The sequence below is a fragment of the Andrographis paniculata genome, unplaced genomic scaffold (assembly GCF_009805555.1).
Source record: "Andrographis paniculata isolate CXL003 unplaced genomic scaffold, ASM980555v1 Contig74END, whole genome shotgun sequence".
NCBI classification, from domain to species: domain Eukaryota; kingdom Viridiplantae; phylum Streptophyta; class Magnoliopsida; order Lamiales; family Acanthaceae; genus Andrographis; species Andrographis paniculata.
In genome coordinates, this window is record NW_026137611.1 from 3,195,632 (window position 1) to 3,220,167 (window position 24,536).

The 24,536-nt window shown below is 32.9% G+C and overlaps 1 protein-coding gene across 1 annotated transcript; it reads right to left on the bottom strand.

Annotated features, from left to right (window-relative positions):
* Positions 1–394: 394 nt before the first annotated feature.
* On the bottom strand, positions 395–17,947 carry LOC127266137 (rRNA (cytosine-C(5))-methyltransferase NOP2C). The gene is made up of 13 exons (XM_051296283.1): positions 17,855–17,947; positions 17,667–17,785; positions 16,852–17,212; positions 13,382–13,529; positions 12,811–12,948; positions 12,549–12,611; positions 12,291–12,412; positions 11,444–11,651; positions 10,823–11,034; positions 2,396–2,496; positions 2,121–2,202; positions 1,252–1,313; positions 395–677 (listed from the first exon to the last, which is right to left on the bottom strand). Exons 1-13 carry the CDS (start codon positions 17,921–17,923, stop codon positions 563–565), a joined length of 1,800 nt encoding a protein of 599 aa, XP_051152240.1. The 5' UTR covers positions 17,924–17,947; the 3' UTR covers positions 395–562.
* Positions 17,948–24,536: the final 6,589 nt, after the last annotated feature.

The window sequence follows — 24,536 nt, forward strand, 5'->3', positions numbered from 1 at the left end:
GGATATGAGCTTATGGCGTTTACACAGGGTGGGAATGGGATTTTGTGTGATGAAATTGGATACATAGGGCTGTGGCAAGAAGACAGTTAGAGAATGGTTCGATGCAGCAAACAAGAAGACAGTAATAATTCATACATTCGAAGACATAAAAAGGATAGACCTATTTGACAACATTTAATGTTATTCCACTTATATTTCATGCCATATGGATCTAACCTCTCATCTAAAGCCTACTTCAAGTAAATCAACTTCATTCCTAATCATGCGTGTGTGGGAGTTTGTGTTAAAAAGACATGGTTATGTTCCATGGATGCCAACATATAAAATGGTCATATCAAAACATAGAACCACAAAACAGACAAGGGGAGAGAAATCCAAATGAATGCAAATTATAACCAATGAGAGGACAATTTCGTACAAGTTAATGAAGCATATGGGTTTTAATATATTTGTCATAAGTTAATAGTATAGTTTACAAAACAACTAGAGAAAGTTTGAAGTGTTCAAACCTGAATCCCTCTGCAGGAAGAAGAGGTGATAATGTAACTGTTTCCAGTAAGGCTCAGGTATCTTTGAAACCAACGTTGAACTTGGCAATGAAAAATCCTATAGTGTCAAGTTCAGAGGAAGGATCAAATCTCTGAACAAGATCTGCTTCATCAGGTCTTAGCCATTCCCTGAAATATGGAGGAGCACCTAATCAATGAACTGATTTATTAGTCAAAAACATGAGAATGAACGAGGAGGTTGGGTGCTGATTGTCTTGGAGATGTTTCAAAATGAGTAGAATGTGAAGGGTCACTTGTATTACTGAACATTGAGAATTCTTTAAATGAATTAACAATATCAACCCACATATTATACACGATTAACATCACATCAATGGTTTTAAGATTTGTCCCTCATTCATTACTGATTTCATAATCACTTTTTATGTGAAGGGTTCTCAACCATAATTCACCAACATATTTGCAGGAAAGTGACTCAAGGATAAATAAAAGTGAATGTACTGTTTTAACTAAAAGTGAGAGGCTTGGAAGATGGGGATAAAAGATCAAATAACCCCAAGGCCAGGGTAAGTCATATATAAATTGATTCTGCTGGTCGAATAGGCCAACCAAGGTGCAGCAGCTTTTATACTCAATCTCATCCTTGAATATTAAACCAATTACATATTCTTTTAATAAAATCAATGATTAACAATTATACGTGTGCCATTTTTATATGAAGTGTGAGAAAAGAGTAACTTACTCCCTATATCCATCAGATAATTCACAACCTCCAACAAGGCCAGGACCCCCAACTCTTGGATGCTGCAGGAATTATGAAATTCATACGACAATCAATATATATTTATTAAGGTTAACCAACAGAATCTAAGAATGTGTTTGTTTTGTGAGACTTTTGGAAAATAAATTTTTTCACATGAGATATAGAGAATTGCGTAGGGAATATAAAAATAATGAATGTTAGTAGTGTATTAATTTTTTTGGGAGAACTTGTGGGAAAAAATTAGATAGAACAAAGTCTAAACCTTGCTCTGTCAAATAACCACTTGTATGGAACAAAGGGGGGAAAATTTAAAAAAAAAAAAAAAAGAAATAGAATAGTAATAATAATAATAATTTCAACAAAGGGGGAAAAATCAAGAAAAAAAATCATAATAATCATTTCAGCAAGCATATAAATTATAAATATAATGGCAACACCAACATACCACCATTCACCAGTGCAATGATTAGTTTGCAACACAATAGCAAAACTTTACAAAGTTACATGTTTCTTGAGTTATTTTAACTTCAGATGTAGATTAAACTATGTTTGGGAAAATCAAACTAGTTTCCACAAGTATTCAAAAAAATACCAACGCATCAGTCTATGAAGAATTGCATCCATTTCAGAACCTTCATTTGTGGAATTTACATTTTACGTTTTATTGTGTTTCATGGCAGAGGGTGATAATATCAGCCAATCATTCAGAAGTTATTAGTTTATTCGTTAAAAAGAGAGAGAGAAAGAGAGAATCATTTTAAACATTACGACTTAGTACAAAATTGTAAACAACTTCTAACAGGTAATATTGAGTTCATAAGTTTGGCACACTGTGAACTTCAACTGACCTGTGGTGCCAATGAAAGAAAACTGTATGTGTCCAATGCATATCTAACCAATGCTTCATTCTCACCAGGGTTTATCGTACACCTGCATGTTAAAAAATTTTAACAGTTGTTTGTGCCCAAAGGTCCAGTGTGTTGCAATAATAGAACTACCAGCACAACAGAAACCGAATCTACACATTGAGTAAAGCACAGACAAGAAAATAGCATGATGAAAAGAAAACTGAAATCTAAAGAAGACAAGCACATCCATGTAAACATGGATTTTAAAAGATTACGTTGAGTAGACGAGAACTCCACCAGGGCGAACAAGCTGCACAGCCTGATCAAACATTCGTCTCTGATACTTAGCATGTGTTCGTAATGATTCAATTGTCTCCTACAATACGAACAGTTTAAAATGATGAACTGTCACAAAAACACAACAAATTCAAGCCAAGATTTACGATGCAAACCAAAAATGAGTTTATAAATACAACAAAAGAATTTCTACTGTGACTGTCCTGACAAAAAATAAAAATATAGCACTATGTTTTGGTGAAAAATATGGAAACATCAGATCCCAATATTGAATTGAATGTAAATGACTAAATGCAATTTTATAACTGAACTGCTCCTATGCTTCAGCAGAACATGCCTAGAGAAAGGATTGCATAATTCTAAGGATCAAGGTATAAACTGAACTAGAATATCAGATGTGGGAACACAGGAAAAGACTATAAATCTACAATGGGAATCAACTAAAATCTTTTTGAAGTTTTGCATAGGATTGCCAGGTTACTACTACCTCAACAATATTCAAGAAAACAATACTTTTCAAGTTCTAAAATTAAATGGAAATTGGAAAATACTTTACAAACAAATACAATTGGGGTGTATGATGCTGCGCTTGTTTCAAAACTTAAATGGAAGATATGGCATTGCTATCAGCAGTGCACCAGAAAGAATCTAAACTGTAAGCACATCCCAATACTTCTCAACTTTACACAAGAAAAAAGCGCCAGTATAACTTCAAAATGCAAGAAAATTTCTATTTGATAGAGATAATAAACAATAAATATTTTAGCGGAAAACCCAGAAAACGGTAATGTAAGCTAAAACTCTGTTTAACAAAGAATAGCAGAAGTCAATCTTCTTTTTCCTGTCTCCATCCTGACCTGTCTCTTTTTCCTGTATCTCCACATATTTTTGGATGTCTTTGTTTTGTGCATAATCATACTCCTAACTTGGACAAGTTGTCACCTCGAGCTGTCAAATGCATTTTTTTTTGGATTTGTGCATAGACAGAAAGGGTATCAATGCTATGAACTACTATTAGGCATCTATACACATCTCCCGATGTCAAATTTTAAGGATAAATCATTCTTATCTAGTGATCCCGATATCTTCTCTGATCAGTTGAGTCCACTTCCTCTCCCTATTCCAGCATATGTTCCTTCGTCTCCTCCTATTAAAGTGTATACACGTTGTAAGGGTCTCTTGCCATTTGCCTCTGACACTTCATCCACTCCACCTATCACTACGTCTATAAGTTCCGCTCCAGCTGTGGGTTTGTTGAGACTGATCTCTCTGATCTTCCAATTGCCCTTCGACAAGGTACTCAAACATGCATTTCTCAAGCTATTAGTCACTTTGTTTCATTTGATCACCTTGCTCCTAGTTTTTGTTGTTTTGCAGTGTCACGTTCTTCCGTGCATATTCCCAGAACTTATCATTAGGCCCTGGCAATTCCTGAATAGAAAGCTACTATGAATGAAAAAATGTCTACTCTTCTTTCCTGTGGTACTTGGGACATGGTTTCCCCTCCTACAGCTGTGGATGTTGTTGGTTGTAGTTGGGTTTACCCTTAAGTATCAGTCTGATGGTAGTATTGATCAATATAAAGTTCGATTGCTAGCTAAAGGTTACACTCAAGCTGATTGTGTAGATTATTTTGAAACTTTTTCCCTGGTATCACGTTTGAATTATGTCCGGATTCTATTTTCTTTGGAGGAAAATAATGGCTGGAAGATGTACCAGTTGAATGTAAAGGATGTCTTACTCCACAATGATCTTAAAAAAATTGTATTCATAGAGCAACCTTCTGGGTACTTCACTCGGGGAGCAGAAGCATATTGTTTATAAGCTTTGAAAGGTTATATATGGTCTTAAACAAAGTCCTAGAATTTGGTTTGATCAATTTAGCCAGGTGATGAGCACATGTGGAGTCAATCAATGCAAGTCAAATCATTCAGTATATGTGAGGTGTCAGATGAGTGGCATTATTGTCCTAGTTATGATCAGAAGCATATGGTTTGTAGGCTTCAAAAGGCAATATATGGCCTGAAACAAAGTCCTCGAACGTAGTTTGATAAGTTTGGCCAGGTGATGAGCACATGAGGATTCAATCAATGCAAGTTAGATCATTCAGTATTTGTGAGACGTCAAATGAGTGACTATCCTGGTTGTGTAGGTAGATGACATACTTACACCAGGAAATGACTTGAGTGGTGTTAAGAACGTAAAAAATTGTCTCAAACCCATTTGTCACAGAAGACATGGGGCGTCCTAGATATTTTCTGGGAATTGAAATAACTGTGGGAAATCAGAGATGAGAGGAAAGAAAATTCTGTATTTCCACTATGATTTGAATTGATAATACGCAGATGTTAAAAAGAAGATTACAAAGAGGAAAAAGGAAACAAACTAACTGATTCCCTCAATTAAGGGACTGATTAAATCCCTCAATTTGAGGGATTACAAATTAATTCTCTTAGCATATTTGAATTACAAATTGATTCTCCTAACATATTTACATTATAACTCAGCTATTCTTTGACACTCCCCCCCTCAAGCTGAGGAATAGATGTCTTCCATTCCTAGCTTGGATACAAGATCATGGAAACTCGAACTGTTCAGCCCCTTTGTAGAACATCGGCTAATTGTCTCTCTGATAGAACATAGGACATACATACTAACCCTTCCTCCAATTTTTCTTTGATGAAATGTCTATCAATTTCAATATGCTTTGTCCTATCATGTTGTATAGGATTATGAGCTATATTAATAGCTGACTTATTGTCACAGTAAAGCTTTATAGGACCATCCCATTTGACTCTCAAATCATCCAAAATGATCCTCAGCCAAAGTAATTTGCATAATCCTTGAGCAATTGCCCTAAATTCTGATTCTACTGATGACCTTGCCACTACATTTTGCTTCTTGCTCTCCATGTCACTAGGTTACCTCCAAGAAAAGTACAATACCCTGCGGTTGATCTTCTATCAACTAGGGAGCCAACATAGTCAACATCGGTGTAGGCTTCCAAAGTAAGAGTGTCATTCCTTTTGAACAGGATTCCTTTCCCTGGATTGCCTTTCAAGTAGTGCAGTACCCTGTAAGCAGCTTGAAGATGAGGTTCTCTTGGATCATGCATGAATTGGCTGATCAAACTTACAGAATATGCTATGTCTGGCCGAGTGTGAGCAAGGTATATAAGTCTGCCAACCAACGTCCCTCTGGGACATTCTTTTATCCATAGCTGGTCTTCTTTAGCTTCTCCCAATATATAGTTTGGATCTATTGGAGTAGAAATCGGCTTACACCCAATCTTCCCTGTTTCTGCCAATAAACAAGCACGTACTTTTGTTGAGATATAAAGATCCCTTGTCTAGAATATGCCACCTCAGTACCGAGGAAATACTTCAATTTCCCCAGTTCCTTTATTTTAAATTCTTTCATTAGTCTTAGCTTTAATTCATGATTCTTTTTCTCATCATTTCTGGTCATTATGATGTCGTCCACATAGACTAAAAGAGCAATCACTCCCCCTATAGCTGAATGCTTAATGAAAAGAGAATGGTCACCTTGGCTTTGTTTGTACCCAAATTCCTTCATGACTTTTGCAAATCTGCCAAACCATGCTCTAGGAGATTGTTTTAACCCATAAAGGGCTTTTTTCAGCTTACACACCTTATTACCAATGTCCCCTTCAAATCCTGGTAGGATGTTTACGTAGATTTCCTCATTTAAGTCACCATGGAGGAATGCATTCTTAACATCATATTGTAGCAGTTGCCAATTAAAGTGAGCAGCCAATGATAACAGAATTCTTACTGTGTTCATTTTTGCAACTGGAGCAAATGTTTCCTGATAATCCACCCCATAAGTTTGAGTGTATCCTTTGGCTACTAACCTTGTTTTATATCTTTCAAGGGATCCATCAATCTTGTACTTCAATGTAAAAATCCATTTGCAATCAACAATGTTTTATCCCTTTGGTTTATCAATGCTCTCCCATGTTTTATTCTTTTCTAATGCATTCATCTCTTCTTTCATGGCATCCCTCCATTCCCTTTTTGACAATGCCTTAGACACATTGTGAGGGATGGCAATGGTGTTCAAACTCACAATGAATCCCTTTTGGGCTGGCGATAGGCGCTTAAAAGAGGCATAGTGAGATAGAGGATAGAGTGGTCGTTTAGTGCATTCTCGGGTTCCTTTTCTAACAGCAATGGGAAGATCTAGAACAGTAGTTGAATCAGTGGATTGTTCGACAGATTGTGTGTGTAAAGGTGGATCTAATCTTACTGTGATTTCGTTCTCAGAATTTAGATTGGATTCTTGGACTTGTGTCAGTTCAGGAACGGTCTTTCTCATTGAATACACACGAGGAAACTTTGGAAAATTGTGAGTGACGCTGGTTGGAGAAGGAGATGATATAGGTTCAGTGACAAGATCGGGTGACTCACATGTGACTGGTTTAGAGGACTCGGGTTTAACGGGAACATGAGAAGGGTTTGGTTCAGAGTGACTACGGGGTGGCACATGCAGAAGGTCAAGGGTTTTAAGTGGTTTGAAGGACTCACAAGTACTATCTTCCATCATTGAAATCTCCCCTGAATAGAGGACTTGAAAAAAGGTCTAATTTCTGTGAAAGTGACATCTGCAGAGATGTAAAATTTTTTGGTCAAGGAGTTGTAACATTTGTATCCCTTTTGAGTGGATGAGTAACCGAGAAAAACACATTTGATGGCTCTAAGGTCTAGCTTCCCTCTATGTTGTTTGTGGACATGAACAAAGGCTATACACCCAAATACCCTAGGAGTGAGGCCATTTGAGGTTCTGAAGTGAGGGTAGAAGCTATGAAGGGCCTCTACGGGGCTTTTGTTTTCTAACACATGGGAGGGAAGTCTATTTATCATATATGTGGCAGTAAGGACGGCTTCTCCCCAATAGGACTTAGGAACATTCCCTTGAAACAGTAAGGCTCAGGTGGTGTTGAGTAAATGCCTATTCTTTCTTCTAGCTACCCTATTTTGTTAGGGGTGTGTCCATACATGAGGAATCATGGATAATCCCCTGTGATTAAAAGTAAGGTGACAGAATCTGACTGAATAGCATTGTGTGCCCTAAAGCTTTTTATTTTGACCCAAATTGATTTTGAACCATTGAATGAAAATTAGGTATAACAGTGCTAACATCAGATTTTGGTTTAAGAAGAAAGGGCCAATTTGACCCGAGTGCAATCATCAATTAAGGACACAAACCAACGAGCCCCAGAAACATTAGGTATAGTGGAAGGACCCCATATGTCACTATGAATCAAATAAAAAGGATGAGAACTTCTTTTATTGCTAATAGGAAAAGATGCACGGTTATGTTTTGCCAATTCATAGATGTCACAGTGAAACTCAGAAATATCTAATCATTGGAACAAATGAGGAAACATTATTTTTAAAATCCTAAAAGAGGGATAACCAAGACGTAGGTGATATAGCCAAATGGCATCTTTATTCGAGAAACCAAGGAAAGAAGAAGGCAAGTTATTATTTAAGTTTTTTGGATGGTTCAAGGTGGTAAAGTCCGATCCTTTCCTTAGCAAGTCCAATCCTCCTCCCCGAGTCCTGGTCCTAAAAAATACAATAAGAAGAGCAAAAAACAGCACAACATTTAAAATGCATTTAAGATCATGAGTCAACTTTTGAATGGAAACAAGGCTTGTTGACAGTTTAGGCACATGGAGAATATTTTTAAGGATAAGGCTAGGTGTGATATGTATATCTTCAATCCCTGCAACAGTGGCTAAGGAGCCATTGGCCACAACAATTTTTCTATTACTTGGACATGGGGTATAGGTGTGGACGAGTTGAGATGTGAGGTTCATATGGTCTGTAGCACCGGAGTCTATGATCCAAGAGTTAGTATAGTATTTGTCTAAGACATTCATGCACACAGGTTTACCTGAAAGAGCCATTGAACATGTTCCAGAAAGCTTCTCAAGAGACCCCAACAAACTTCTCAATCTCTCAATTTCTTCACTGTTGAACCCCCGTATTGCTGGATTTTCCTTAATATTGGGCTGCTCTGCCATATGCGCTTGAGGCCTTTGCTGCTGCCCCCCACGGTAGCCCCACTCTCGGCTTGGAGGTTAACCATTGAACCTATTGGATGCCCGGATATTCTGCAGTTCTCCAATTTTCTGAATAGAGTTAGATTCTTCGGAAGGGTTGGAATTGTTGGAGATGGTGGTTTCAGACATGACTTAGTGAAGAAGAAAAATTCACAGCAATTAAGGCTGGAACAAAACACAGCGATGAGGGCTGCTTGAAGAAGACTACAAAACCCTAGAAAAATTCCTAGAGCTCTGATACCATGTGGGAAATTAGAGATGAGAGGAAAGAAAATTCTGTATTTCTACTATGATTTGAATTGATAATACACAAAGTTAAAAAGGAGATTACAGGAAGGAAAAAAGAAACAAAATAACTGATTCCCTCAATTAAAGGACGGACTAAATCCCTCAATTTAAGGGATTACAAATTAATTCTTTTAACATATTTGAATTACAAATTTATCTTCCTAACATATTTACATTATAACTCAGCTATTCTTTGACAATAACGTAAGGAAAATATAGGATTTCTTTATCCTAGCATGAGTATGCTCTTGATTTGCTTAGTGATACCGGGCTACTTGGTGCTAAACCAGTTGACATCCTAATGGAGAATGGTCCTAACCTATGGATGAATGAGTGGTGATTTTCTAACATACAAATTGAAGTATAAAAGACTTGTTGAAAAACTAATCTACTTCACCATCACTAGGCCTGACATTTCATATGCAGTTGGGAGTCCTAAGTCAATTGATGGAGACATCTCGTGAAGCTCGTTGGCAAGCTGCTCTTCGAATACTAAGGTACATAAAGAGGGCAACTGGAAAAGGTTTGTTGTTTAAGAGAAACAGACATTTGAGAGAAGAAGCTTATTCTGATGCTGACTATACTAGAGATAAGAATGACCGGAAATCTACTACTGGTTATTGCACTTATTTGGGAGGAAACCTTGTGACATGGAGAAGAAACAAAGACAATAGCTCGATCTAGTGCTGGGGCAGAGTATTGAATAATGGCTCTACTGTCAATAAATTGATGTGGTTGAAAAATCTTTTATGTAAGTCGATCGAGCTATTGTAAGTATGAGCCTTTTACAATGCGTTATGTCATTGCTGCAATCCACATAGCAAGTAATCCAGTCTTTCATGAACGAACAAACATATAGAAGTTGCCTATCACTTTGTTCGTGAGGCAGTCTTGAGTGGACGAGTTATCAGTCGGTTTACTCCTATGCAAGTAGAAGATGTCCTCACAAAAGCACTACTAAATGCCAGACGGTGTCAAGAGGAGAGTGTCAAAATATATCCTAGTATTAAATAGTACATATTCTAGTATAAATTAAAACCTAGTATTAAATAGTATATATTCTAATATTAAACAAAATACATTTTAGTATTAAATAAAATATATACATTAAAGCCGGAGCAAACTGACAGCACATGCTAATACAAAATACAACACATCTTGATATCACATGATATAATTTTACGTAGCACATTATATTATTGATTTCAACACAATAAGCATATTTATATAGCTCAGTACAATATATTAACTGCACACACATGCTTCTATATAATACAACTATATGTTATGTCATATAAAAGCATGCACTATCTGTCTTATACTAACGTGTTGATTGGGTCAAATCAACACTATGTTAACCGCCTATTAAAGCAATATAAGTATTGTACTTTGATTGTAAGTGAATAAAATTAAAAATAAAAACAAAATTTTATTATTTCTTTCTTTTTTTGACAGTTAGGTTGGGACGTATGCATAGCACACATGTTAGAATGTAGACTGCACTTTCGCATCAAGATTGAAGACAACTATATCCAAGAAAACATTAATCTAATGCCATAAGGATAAGTTATACAACAAAGACTGCTCACCCGACCTTCATTGTGCAGCACCAAAAATTGAAACATAAAAAAATTAAAACCTCAGCTATAACATATATTTAGTTTTCTAAGAAAAGAATCGATAGCAAATTTAAGGTAAAAGGATAAGCATAAGTCTGCAATTAGATTTATTGGTATTTGACAAACACCTGAGAAACTATATATATATATATATATATATATAGAGAGAGAGAGAGAGAGAGAGAGAGAGAGAAATAATACTTCCTGGCATGCACGCCAATTATGAATCATGTTGTAAGTCACTTGTATAAGACAGATAGAACAAAAACCTCCATAATGTAAATTGCAGATCAAGTCATTAAACTCCCAACATATAATTGATAGTGGGTAGAAAATTTGTGGAGATCTATTGTAAGCAAGAACAGAATCTACAAACAGAAAAGATTACAGACAAACTGATACTATACCTCTCCAGCAAATAACCGAGGTCTCAGACCAAGAGCAGAACAAGGAGCATCCAGTAGGACCCGGTCAAAGCTAGCAGGTAAAAATCCTTTAGACCTTTCAACTCTTCCACCTAAAGAGTTGTTTCTTCCAGGCCCATTTCTCATTTTCCGAACGCTCTTCCGGACCGCAGCTTTACTGGTGTATCGTCCATTGCTTGATTGCTCAAGTGTGGCTTTATTATAAAATTACAAGGAAAAAAAGAGAAAACAAATCATAAATGACATTGCATTCATAGAACGAAAACAAAAATGATTTTGACGTAACAAAAATCTAAAGAAAGGTGATGGAAGTAAATGCACTAGGGTTTTTAAAGTTCATAGCAAATATAAATGTGTATGTGCGCGACATTTGAATCAATCTCCCTTTTGGTGGTATACAAACCCATTTCCATTCACACACATAAATAAATGCGAGCGTGTAGCCATATATTTAGCTTAAATCTAAAATAATATAGAATTAATGGTTGAATAAGTTTTTGGCATGAATATAAAAGTAACCAAACATATCCAATGTTCTTCATCTTTATTCAGGAAATATTCAGAAATAAACAAGCATTTCTTACATTAGACAAGTATGCTCACCATGAGTACAATCTATGGCAGCATCCAATGTTTCTTGCATTCCTGGTGTTGATATATCTGAACTTTGATCGCTTTTGCTCTCCCCGCACTGGGGAACATCCTGGAAGCCAGATTGTTCTTTTTGCTGAACAGACTTCAGTGCGTCAAGCTTATAAGTAGTTATGCACTTTAAGTCCATCTCAGCTGCTAGTTTCTGGATATCAAGCACCTGAAAAAGGACAGATATGAATTAGACATCCAATAAAACCCCACAGGAAAATATCTAGATGGAAGAAAGTGTAGTGCCTGAACAAAGATTTACTATAAAACATAAAAGTCAAAAAGTGAAGTCTGAATGAATATAACTCTTCTTCTTGTGTGCCATTTATGTAGCATTCAATCTTTCTAATTTTTTGGCAAAACTTTTGTAAATTTCTACATTCAGATTGCAATTAGTAAATCAACTTCAGAAATTTCTATTTTTCACTTTCTAGCGAACATGAGGCTAACAAACATGAAAAGTTTAACAGTAACAGCTTGGAAGAACTCCGGAATCGGGATATTGATTCTTAGCTGCATGTCAGTAACAAGCCTTTCAAGTTCTTAATATACACTGACATGGAAAATCATAGAATTATGTAAAGTGGTAGGGTAAATATCAATCCTTAAATAGGATGAGAAAGAACTGCAATATAAATGAGCTTCTAGACTTCATTGGTTACATGTTATATTTGTGCATATTTCTAAGCCAGGATTAAAAAACCTGAATGCATGCTTAATCATCACGCACTGAAAGTTTGAAGATACGGTTAGCCATGCACAAAAATTTAAAATATACACAATCACCTGCCTAGTTCAGAAGTTGCACCTTGTTGTGGGATCTATCAGCAGCAATAATCTCTCCTTTGTCCTTCATCAGAATTGCAATCGCAGTGGTTTTCCCTCCAGGAGCTGCACACATATCTAATATCTTCTCTCCCTCTTTTGGATCTATTATGTATAGAGAACGGTAACTTAATAGTAAAGAGCAAAAGGACAACAAGGACAAGCTATACACTAAACTGAAAATTAAAATAAATTACAAAAGAAAAAACAGTGTAACTGTCAAGGAAAAATGGTTAAATACCCAAGGCATGTGCAGTGATGATGCTGGGAAGATTCTGAAGAAATATTTCACCTTCAAGTAAATCTGCAATATTAATAAAAGAACAGAAATTGGAAAAATAATACAGAAATATGAAGCTGCTTCAATATATCATATTTTATTATTGCAAAAGATCCATATTCATATAAAATTATTTGTATCCTCGTTCTATATAATGTTATTCATGTTTCTCTGTCCTATAAAGAGTATCTCCAAGAAGTTCACAAAATAAATAAAACTGTACCATGAAATGAAGGTAGATGGTATACTCGGTTATTCAAATCTAACGCAACTCCTTCAGATGCCCGAAACATCCCAGCTCTGGACATCATGGTTGTTCCTTGACCGATATAGAGGCTGCTTCGCTCAAAATGATAAGGATCTGCAATCAATTCATACTTGTCCAGCTAAGAACTTTAAAACAAACTCTTCATAAGCAATACAACAGAGACAAATGCTGCTAGTGCCCGAACAAAATGGCAAATTTCGTTTTGCCATAAATGACAAATGAATTTAGATAAAAACAGAAGAAAAATAAATTAAAAAAAAAGAAATTAATAATAATAATAATAATAATAATAATAATAATAATAATAATAATAATAATAACAAAAACAAAAACAATAACAACAATATAATAATAATGTGGCACACGTGATTTGACTAAATTCAGCTTTAAACACAAGTAAGCACACATCGCCATTCTATTGGAAACACTATTGTCTCCACAACATTGCTTTGTCATTTTATGAAAGGGTGCACTAACACTAGATAAAAATAAATAACAGCCAGGCCAACGGGTAATTGATACTTGCCTGTTGGAGACCCTTGCAGTACAGTTCCTCGGGTAAAACCAACACCCCATCCACCATCAGTACCAGGTTGTTCCACAGCAACTGAAACTGCAACTGACTCACCTTTCTCAACATGAGCACTACAGGCCAAAACACCAGGAACATACACCTAAAAGTAGGTCATAGAAGATCATTAGAAAAAAAAAATCCCATTTCATATTAGATATGTGTGTAACAGATATAACCCTGAAGAATGCAAAAACATAGTTGCTGTAAAAAAATATGTAGGAAAACTAACATAAAATAGTACTCACTCCGTTCCACATAAATTGTCTATATTTGTCATTTCTGTGCGTCCCACACAATTTGATATTTTCTTTTTTGAAAATATAATTATACATTTTAATCGCATTTCATATTTCACAATTTATAATTATCTTAATTTTAAATAAATTATTAAGTTTTCTTAATCTTAATTTATAATTATTTTTACTAATACACTTCTTAATTACTTACTAATTATCTTTTACTTAAATTCTCATACCTACAGTAACGTGGACAATTTATTTAAGACAAATGGAGTAATAATTATGGGCTAAGTGAGTGGTAAGATTAAGAAAAGAGGCACACATATGAAAAAGATAAATAAATAAAAAAGCATGGAGTATGAGATCATAAAAATATAAGAAATATAGTCCTCAAATTTAGTCTGAGTTTTCTTGTTCATCAATCTGTTAAATTTACTCAATTATTAATGTTAGTAAAGACAGAAATCCAACATTTAACTATTATCCTTTAGTACATTTATTAACGACATTTGTTACCTTTATTAAACATAATTCTCATTCTCTGAGAAACGAAATAAAGAATAAGAAAAATCAAACGATATCAATTGTTTGCCCAAGAACAATCAAATGGTACCAACTGTTTGCCCAAAGCCTAACGGCTACTTTATTTCCAAAGTTTCAAAATGATAGTCTCAAACCCTATTTCCTCTTTAAATGCTATTACCTAAACCCTACTTACTAAATATAAAAGAAATCCAACCTAATAACTAAAAGATAAGTCCAACTCAAAATATAATATATTAATAGAAAAGCAAGTAAATAAATCTAAACCCGCAAACAACAGGCCTAAGCCCATCCCCGTCGTCATGCTCTTTCCGATTTTGCTTTCTATCAATTTCATCCCTCTTCGAATCGACCTTGTCCCCAAAGAACTGGAATGAGCTTAGATCTTCCTATTGTTTTCCTCCCTCACGGGCTCGATCCTAAGTCTTTTGGGTTAGGCTTTGGTCATCTGTCAGTACTACTTGGCCGCCCTTCCATTCAAAGGACATAGTAAGAACTTCCCAATTTGTTTGAACATCCGCCAACGTGGCTAACCAAGCTATACCGAAAATAATATCAACACTCTCGAAGGGAAACACAAAACAAGTGGTTGTTACCTCACAACCCTATAATGAGACCATAACATCCCGGCATAATCCTTGGGATTCCAATCTTCGTCCATCACCTAACCGAACTCCAAATCTTTTTGTACGGTCGGTTATTAATAGTAGAGTAGATACTAAAAAAGAAGATATAAGATTGTGACTAGCACTGGTATCAACTAATATTGTTACCTTCATTCCTTGTACAATTCCATGCAACCACATAGTCTGTTGGCTCGGAAAACCCTCTACAAAGAAAAACGCTAAGGTCCCCTCTTCTATCGATGGGTCTCCTCACTCTCCCATCCAACCTTCATGCTCCGTTGTACATAATATTAAAATTGTTGAAGATTTAAGACATCTTCGTCTTCTTCAGTTATCATGACTCACAATTGTTTGAAAGGGCATTAATGTTTTGAGGTGTATGGTTTCTTGCAACAAAAACAAAGTCCTTTGGCTCACAATTCAACAAATTCTTGAGGTGAGAGACGGGTAAATCGATTCCGGACTGTTGGCTGACTAATTGCCTCCAATCGGGTCACGGAAGGATGACTGACAAGTTTGTTAATAGATCTGTTGTGGTTGACCCCTATTGTTAAAACTCTAATCATATTGTTCGGTCGGGACATAGAGCTTGAGTGGGGTGTCGGACTGTTCAAATTTTGATATGGATGACTGTCAAGTTGCACTTGAAAATTATCCTCAATGTTACTAAACAAATACCATGGCCGTCTCTAAGTCTGTGGGCTAAAGAAGGCGAGGAGAACTTCGAATCGAGTGGTTTAGACCTTTCCATAAAGTAGCCAAATAGTGCGCATCTGTCAAACCCAGAACTTGACAAGCCAATTGAACAAATAAAGTTACGTAGTCATCCACCGATTCCTCTTTGTTAAATGCCTGTCAATCGTTCAAAAGAACTGCCCTTGAAGCGCGTATCAAATCTCGCCACCAGCGCTTGGGAAAATTCTTTCCATGTCAGCCTCGGTTTGCGAGAGCGTAACCAGGTTGACCAGTACAATGCAGCTTCTTCCATGGCCACCATGGTTGCACGCACCTTCATCTCTGAACTGATGTTATGAATTTCAAACTGTTGATTGGCGCGAGCCAACAATCCTATCGGATCTGAACCATTGAAGGATGGAAGCACAGGGCCCGTCTGCGATCGGGAGTTAATCGCCAATTGCAATGGCACAGAAGCCGGGGGCGGCAGCGTTAGTTGGTGTGGCGGGGCTGTTGGCCTATCGCCGATTGTTGCGATCCAGAGGGTTTCAAAATCACTTTCAAGAATTCAGCAAGAGTCGCCATGATCTCTGATGGATGTTAGTCGCCTTCATGTACTCCATCTCGGCTTGATCAGCCTCAAGTTTGTCCAGTCACTCTGTTGTTGATCGTGTTGTTACCATGATGATGGGATCGGGATTTGGCATGTCGGACCAATTGATAGAAACGAAATAAAAAATAAGAAAAATCAAACGATATCAATTGTTTGCCCAAGAACAATTAAACGGTACCAACCGTTTGCCCAAAGCCTGACGGCTACTTTGTTCTCAAAGTTTCAGAATGATAGTCTCAAACTATAGTTCATTTTTAAATACTATTAACTAAACCCTACTTACAAAATATAAAATAAATCAACCCAATAACTAAAAGACAAATCCAACTTAAAATATAATATATTAATACAAAAGCAAGTAAATAAAATCTAAACCCTCTAACAGCAGGCCTAAGCCCATCCCTGTCATCAATACACAAGTATTTGTCAAGACTCCGATTTCTCTTTAATCTTAACTTCATGCTCTTTCCGATTTAGCTTTCTATCATTCTCCGTCTTTATTATCTTTGAATTTCTATAAATACCCCCCATTACTTCTATCACTTTTTTAATAAAATATTTATTTTTTTTAATCTCCATATTGCCCCAAAAGGGTAAATTTACCAGATGGAAAGAGTAACCTTTTTATATTTTAATAATGTTAAGAATTGTATTTCTTATTTAAACCGCATCACTTTTTTAAGAAGAAAGATGTTTCAGCCTGTGTATCCCCACTTTAATGCTTACATGAGCACCACGAAGAACTGCTTCAGCACATTTCCGGCTGACAACCACCTCTTTTGGAGGTTTCTCTTCCTGGTACCCATAATCAATAGTGTGTGGTCCAGACCCCTTGATGAAAACCACATAGTTTAGACCAGGTATCGGACACTTTGACATAAAGCATTTTTTTGCTGAATGTTCTTTGTGATCAACAGAATCCTCCGGTACAGCACCAACTTTATCTGAGGCATAACAAACATTCCCTCTGTCAGAATGATCAATTTTCCACCCCCTCTCCTGAAGCACTGCCAACAGCTTCTCAATAACAGCATCACTTGTTGACTTGAGTGTGTTCACCCTTATACAAGAGTAACAAGATGGCCGCCTAATTATAAAACATAAGAAGTTTTAGGAAAAAGGCATTGAATTAACAAGACAGTACAGTGCATACCATTAAACCAATACTGTAAGAAAACTTCTACATTAATACATGAAAAAACAGAAATTTACAGTAATCAAGAACAATGGATATCATTTTGGTGTACCAATATGTAAACCTAACATGGAAATAAGAGTATTAAGGAAAATACTAAATCAAAAGAAAGATTCTAATCACAAGCCCTACAAACCAAAGTTGTAACAAGACCTAATTCAACATTTTCATACATGACAATCCAATTTCAAAATGTTTCTCAGATTCGATAGGAGTGACAATCATTGCTGCAGAAAAATATGTACCAAGAAGCTAAAAAAAAAAAAAAAAAAAAAAAACCCGACGCATTTCAATTAAACACTAAGTACAAATTTCAATAAACAAAGGAAATAAGCAGAATGCGCACGCGAGAGCCGTCGAAATCCGATGAAAATGGTCAGCGCCATAAGCTTTTACAAAATACGCTTCGACTTGAGGGTTCCAGCGCAGGATTGGGTTGTAACAGTATCGGTCAGATGCATCCATCTGCACATAAGAAACAAATTCAATAAATTAAGCACATAAACACAGAAATCAAGCGAGAAGGAGCAATGCCTTGGATTTGCGAAGAGCAGGGGTTTTGGCTTGGCAGAGGGTTTTGAGTAATCCTCTCCCTTTGTTCATTAAAACCTTTCCCCACCAAACCGCCCCGCCCCCTCTTTCAAACATAATAATTTGCCTTTTTTCTTGTATACGTAAATATACGGGTACGGGTATGGATACGTTTGTTCGGGATAAGTTTGAAAGAATTTGGTTTGAATTTGAATTAAATTTGAATTTTAGAATAAATTTGATTTAGGTTTGAGAGTTTTGAAAAATATTAATTTGATAGATAATATATAATAAATTTTATTAATAAGATATAGGGTATGTTTTTTTACAATTAAAATCTCAATATTTCTACTATTTGGACTATGTATTTTTTTTAAAAAAATAAAACTTTTTCTTCTCATAAAATATGATAAACTAATAACGTTAATTTACTAAATTTGAAACTCTCTGTTCACCCAACACTATTTTTTTATTGCTATTTCCAAAAATAAATAATAATAAATATAATATTTTATACAAATTCAAAATACTCATTATAAAAAATCAAAAAATTATTACAAAAAGTCAAATATTCAATTTAAATAATATATTTAATATTTTTTACACAATTTTTCATATACACTGAAAAATCATTTCATCCAAAATTAAGCCAAATTATTATTCTTAAACGCTGTGCATTAACCTTGCATTATTTTTTTATAGTATTAATTTGGTGTAATAAAGTGGTTTTAAATTTTGATTTAAAAAATAGTATAAAGATATTAGAAACATACTTCCTCGGCCAATTCAAATGTTCATTTATTTTTTTTAGTAAATTATAAAATATTATTTCAAATGTTCATTTATTTTTTTTTAGTAAATTATAAAATAATAATATTTTATTGGTTAGTGGAAGTGGGAAATAAATTTTGATATTTTTGTCTTTTTTACTTTATATTTAAAGTAATTGTACGTGTAATGGTAAATAAAAGTTAAAAATGTTTTGATATTAGGTTATGATTACTTTTACTAAGATAAAAAGTAGATATTTTTTAATTGGACAAACAAAAATGATAAAATAAAGTACTTTGAGTTGGAACAGAATAAATATATTTTTACCGTAAATTTTATATAATTAAAAAAATAAAATTTGTGATCTGAAATATATAAAATATAATTACAAATATGAAAATAATACAATATTCAATATTTTCTACGTTGTATGAAGTTAGTTTACTTTCTTTTGGGCACACATATTAAAAATATTGTACTATTATTTAGTTGATTAATTTAATTAGGTGATTTAATATTTACAATAAAATATTATTTTAAATATTTTTTATTTGATAAAGTAATGAAATAAATGTTAAAATATTTTTTATTCCACTTTTTAATATTGAATATTCTATATACAAGTTTTTTATAATTATTGTATAGATTGTAAATCAATATACACAATTAGATAATAAAAATAAATTAGCTTTAATAATTTAAATTCAATCAACATAATGAAAAATTTTAATTTAAAAATTTAAAGTAAACAATACATTAAATTTATGTTGTTGGTAGCAATGATTCGTTATGACATATCAAAATTTATATTGCATATCGTATACCGTATTAAAATTTTTATTTTGATATTTTACCATCCCAATACCATATTAATAATTGGTAACCGAATTTATAGATTATAAAATATTAAATTACCAAAAGCATATCGTAAAAAAAATACCAAAAATTCTAATTTTTGGGTATGATTTGATACATACAAAACATTTTAGTTCTGTAACAATATACAATTAGACATTTTTTAGTATATAAAAAAAAAAAATTGATATTTTGGTATTTATACCAAAATTTTGATACAGTATCGAAAAAAACTAAAAATGTGGTATAATATTATACTGAATTATCTCTTACTGAATTGCATATCAATATTAAATATAATATTTTACGCCAAAATACCAAAATGAAAAGTATTTTTATAAGCGATAAATGAGTTTTTTTTAGCAAAGAAAAAAATAAATCAACTAATTTTCTAATCATAAAATACTAAATCAAACATTAAAATTTTTTTATATTACATAAAAACTAATTTAAGATTTTAAACATTACATAAATATCTATTAACATTAGCATTGGGTAGACCTCATACAATAACTGTCGGAAATAATCGAGTTAGAGCTGTAGCTATGAGTGCTACAGATGGTCTGATGAGAGGAATGGTTAAATTTTTATTATTCAAAATTCTAGCTAAATTTTAAGTTTACTAATAAACAAACAATAAATTTTAAAATATTAATAATTTAATTAAATATAGTTAAATTTTAAATTTAATAAATATTTATTAATTATTACTATATTAAAAAAATGAACTAATTTTGTGAGACAATTAAAAAATAAAAAATTGACTAATTTGGTGGGACGAAAAAAATATAAAAATATATGTGTGAATATACATAAGAGTTTGTATATATAGATATAATACGTATATCTATAAACTTGTGTGTATATTTTTATCGAGTAATAATTGTTATTCTCTCATCTCACTACATTAAGACATATTTATATAAATATTACAAGATGATTAGTTATTAAATAAATAACTTGGCAAAACATAGAAATGATACCTACAAAGAAATATGGTGAGTCATAACACTCTCCTTTAGATGTCGGTAATTGCAATTAATACACTTCGTTAAAATTCTATTAAGAAAAAATTCAATGGAACAAAAATTCCTATGAAGAAAAAAAAAATGTAATTCATGCATTAAAAAAAATATTCCATATGATTTAGACATCAACTGAAATCTCGCAACTTATGCATATCAATGTTCTTTATCAATTTTTTGAATATTGTAGTCAGTAAAATATTGTTCAATAAATCTGCTAAATTATCATTAAATCGAATTTGCATAATCTCTATTTCACCATTTTTCTGAAAATCGTGAGTAAATAAAATTTTTGGTGAAATATGGTTTGATGTATCTCTTTTGATATATCCTCATTTTAGTTGCGCTATATAAATGACATTATCTTTGTATAAAATAGTCGAAGGATTATAATATTCAAATTTTAAATCACAAATTTTTAAAATGTGGAAATCATTGATCTCATCCAAACATATTATTTGACTAGTATCATGAATTACTATTATTTCAGCATAATTTGAAAATATTACATTTAATGTTAATTTAGTGGATCTTCATGATAGCAATATACCGTCACAAGTAAATATATAGCATGTCTGAGACTTTATTTTATGCGGATCAGAAAAATACTCAACATTTATATATCCAATCAACTCATGCAAAAAATTATTTGAATATAATAAATGAGATCAATCGTTCTTTGGAGATAACGAAAAATATGTGTAATTCATTTTCAATGTTGTTGTATTGACATTGTACTAAATCTTGCTAATAAATTTACATCAAATGATATATGGCCTTGTTCAATTTTCCAACTACATTAGTGCACCAATAACAATTAAATATGGTATTTCAAAACCAAGTGCTTCCTCATCCTCTTTTTCAGTCTAAAAAGATTCCTACTAGAATCAAGAGTTCTAACGACCATTAGAGAGTCCCTAATGAATATATTTTAATCATTGCAAACCATTTTAATACCTTATGGGTATATACAAATTGATTAATCAAAATTTTATTTTTCAAATGTTCAAATTGTAGATTAAGACAAAATTGTATTTTTCTGAAATTATTAGTTTCAAACTTTCTCTTTCAGATAGTTAATAGGTTATTGGACTTTATTAGAGGTTTCAATTAAACTCAAATCATCCACATAAACATATATGATTACAAATTTTCTTCTAGTTTTCTTTATAAAAACACATGATCAAACAAAATCATTGGCATATCCCTTTTTAATTAATGATTCACTGAGACGATCATACCATACGCGACCAGGTTATTTGAGCCCATACAAAACTTTTGTAATTTAATGAAATAATATATATATATATATTGCTTTGATTTGTATGCTTTAAAATATTGAATCATTCAGGATTCTCGTCTAGATGTCAATATTTAATGAACCATATAAATAGACATTTATGTGTATGTTAGACGCATATCCAAAATTTTATTAACTGTCAAACTAACAAGATATCGAAATATTATTTCATATATTACTAGAAAATAAGTTTTATTAAAATCAATTTCAGATCTTTGTGAAAAACTTTGGACAACAAACTTGCTTTTATATCTGTCAATTTCATTATTCTCATTTTATTTTTGAACAAAAATCTATTTATGGCCAACATGCTTGATATTTTTAGGTGTTTGCACAATTGGTTTGAAAAAATTTCTTCTTGCCAGTGAATTCAATTCAAACTAGATCGTATCTTTTCATTTTTGCCAATTTTTTCCGACATTTATCAATCGATCTAGGTTAAAATTCTTATTTTTCATTAAAAGCAAGTGATATATTATATGCAAAAGTATTATATATAATTATATCATTTTGGTTCGAATACTTTCCAATAATAATATAATTTATTGAATTTTCAATAACTTCATTATCTTCACGAGAAAATTTATCAGGACCAACTTTTTTTGGAATTTCATCCATGTTGCTACTCATTTTATGAGCATTTTCATTAACATTCAATTTTCAAAACTTTTCATTTATTCTTTTTTCTTTCGAATTTTATCTTTGAAACTTAAAGGTTTGTCATGCTTCAAGCGTGCATTTGATTTATTACCACTTTGCATTTGCCCTTCATAAACAATAATTTTAACCGTTGCATTGTTTGCAGCTATGTATGATGTTGTGACTCTGGTAGCGTCACAAAAAGTATCAGGTAATTGATTTGCTACTCGTTGCAAATGTACAATTTGTTACACTTGTAATTCACTTTGGCTATTACGAAGATCAAGAAAATTTAAAGTTACTTTTTTGTTGTAATTCACTTTGACTATTACGAAGATCAAGAAAATTAAAAGTTACTTTCCAAATAATTTTCTTTCAATTGATCAGTTTCTCTATATTTAATAATAGATAATGATTCATACCCGACGTATATCTCAATCTCTGTTGGAGGCTCATTTTTGTGCATTGGAGTGGTGCTACTGGCACATAAACTGTGCATCCAAATATTCGTAAATATAATATATTTGACTATTTATTATAAACCAAGCGTATTAGAGAGTAACTACAATAACTTATCGGTATTAATCTTATTAGTGTTGTTGCATGTCTCAAGCAGATACGAAAAGTTTAAATTTCATCAACATAAATTTTGCAATTAAATGCAGTCTCTTCATAAACGATTCAACTAGACTATTTTGAGTATATACATATGGTACATGATGCTCAATGTCAATATCAAAAGATATGCAATAATCATCAAATGTTTTGGATAAATATACCAACATTATCAAGATGATTTTTTTTTTTTATTGGGTGATCTGGAACTGTGCTTGTAATTTAATTATTTGAGCAAGTAACTTCACAAATGTCAAATTGCGGATTGATAATAAATATACACGCGACTATCAAGTATATGCAACTACAAAAATATGCCCATTTGTAGCAAAATCTCATCCGCTACAATTTTTTCATTACAAAAGCTATTTTTTGTTTTGAATATTTTCATATCAAATGGTTGTTTGAGTTTGGTCAACCTTTATCTTTTATTGCGATATTTTTTCCGTTACAATTACAATAATTTTAATTTTAAATTTCAAACTAAATTTAGAATAATCTTAAATAATCTATCACATATATATATAATATTTATATATTAATATATACAAATTAAAATTAAAATTTTTAAATATAATTAAAATTTAAAATTTAAACTTTGTGAAACAAACCCTAGACGTGTCGTCCCCATCCAGTACTTCTTCCTCTATTTCTTCTTCTTCATTCGTCTTATTCGTTCTTCTTTTTCTCCGTTCGTCTTCTTTGTTCATCTTCTTCTTATTCATTTTTTTGCCGTCTTTATTTTTTTCTTTTATTATTCTCTTTCTTGTAAGTCCTCCTTCACCGTCATCTTAAAATTTCTCCATATTTTGATTTGTATATTATTTAATCTTATTTCCCCATTTTATTCTCTCATCCTTTGTAATTCTACAAATTCTTTCCTCTCTAAATTTTTCCACTATTTCAGTAAGCCCTAGCTACCTCCGCCTTCAATTTTATTCCGTCTGCCATCTTCATCTCCTATTTTTTTTTTTTCAAAAAATCATAGATTCATCTCCGATTCATTTTCAATTTCATTCACCCCCAATTCCTTCACCATAAACTCTTTTCTCCCATCGACGACGATGAAATCGACAACACCACCTTCCCCAATTCTAATCACTTCCGAATCCACCATCATTTATCTTGTCTCTAGATGGTAAACATCAAAGAAATGTTGTTTCATTCCACATTCACTTGCCTATTTTCATAAGAATTTTTCAATTTCGAACATAATAGTAATACTGTGAAAATTTGCAGGGTTGCTTTAGATTGGAGTGCCTTCTTTAATTATATTAATTATTCTCCTGTTGATATTAATTTTAGAATTATAGTAGTGATTAGGATTAAGTTATGTTGAAGTTTGGATTTAGTTTAAATTGGAATTAGTTGTCAAATTTGTATACATAGTTGGTATATGATAATTTTTAATTGGTGAATTGCGGAGTTTATCCAAGAGATTTGAATAGGATGAATTGTGAGCTTATTTTTTATGTTGGTT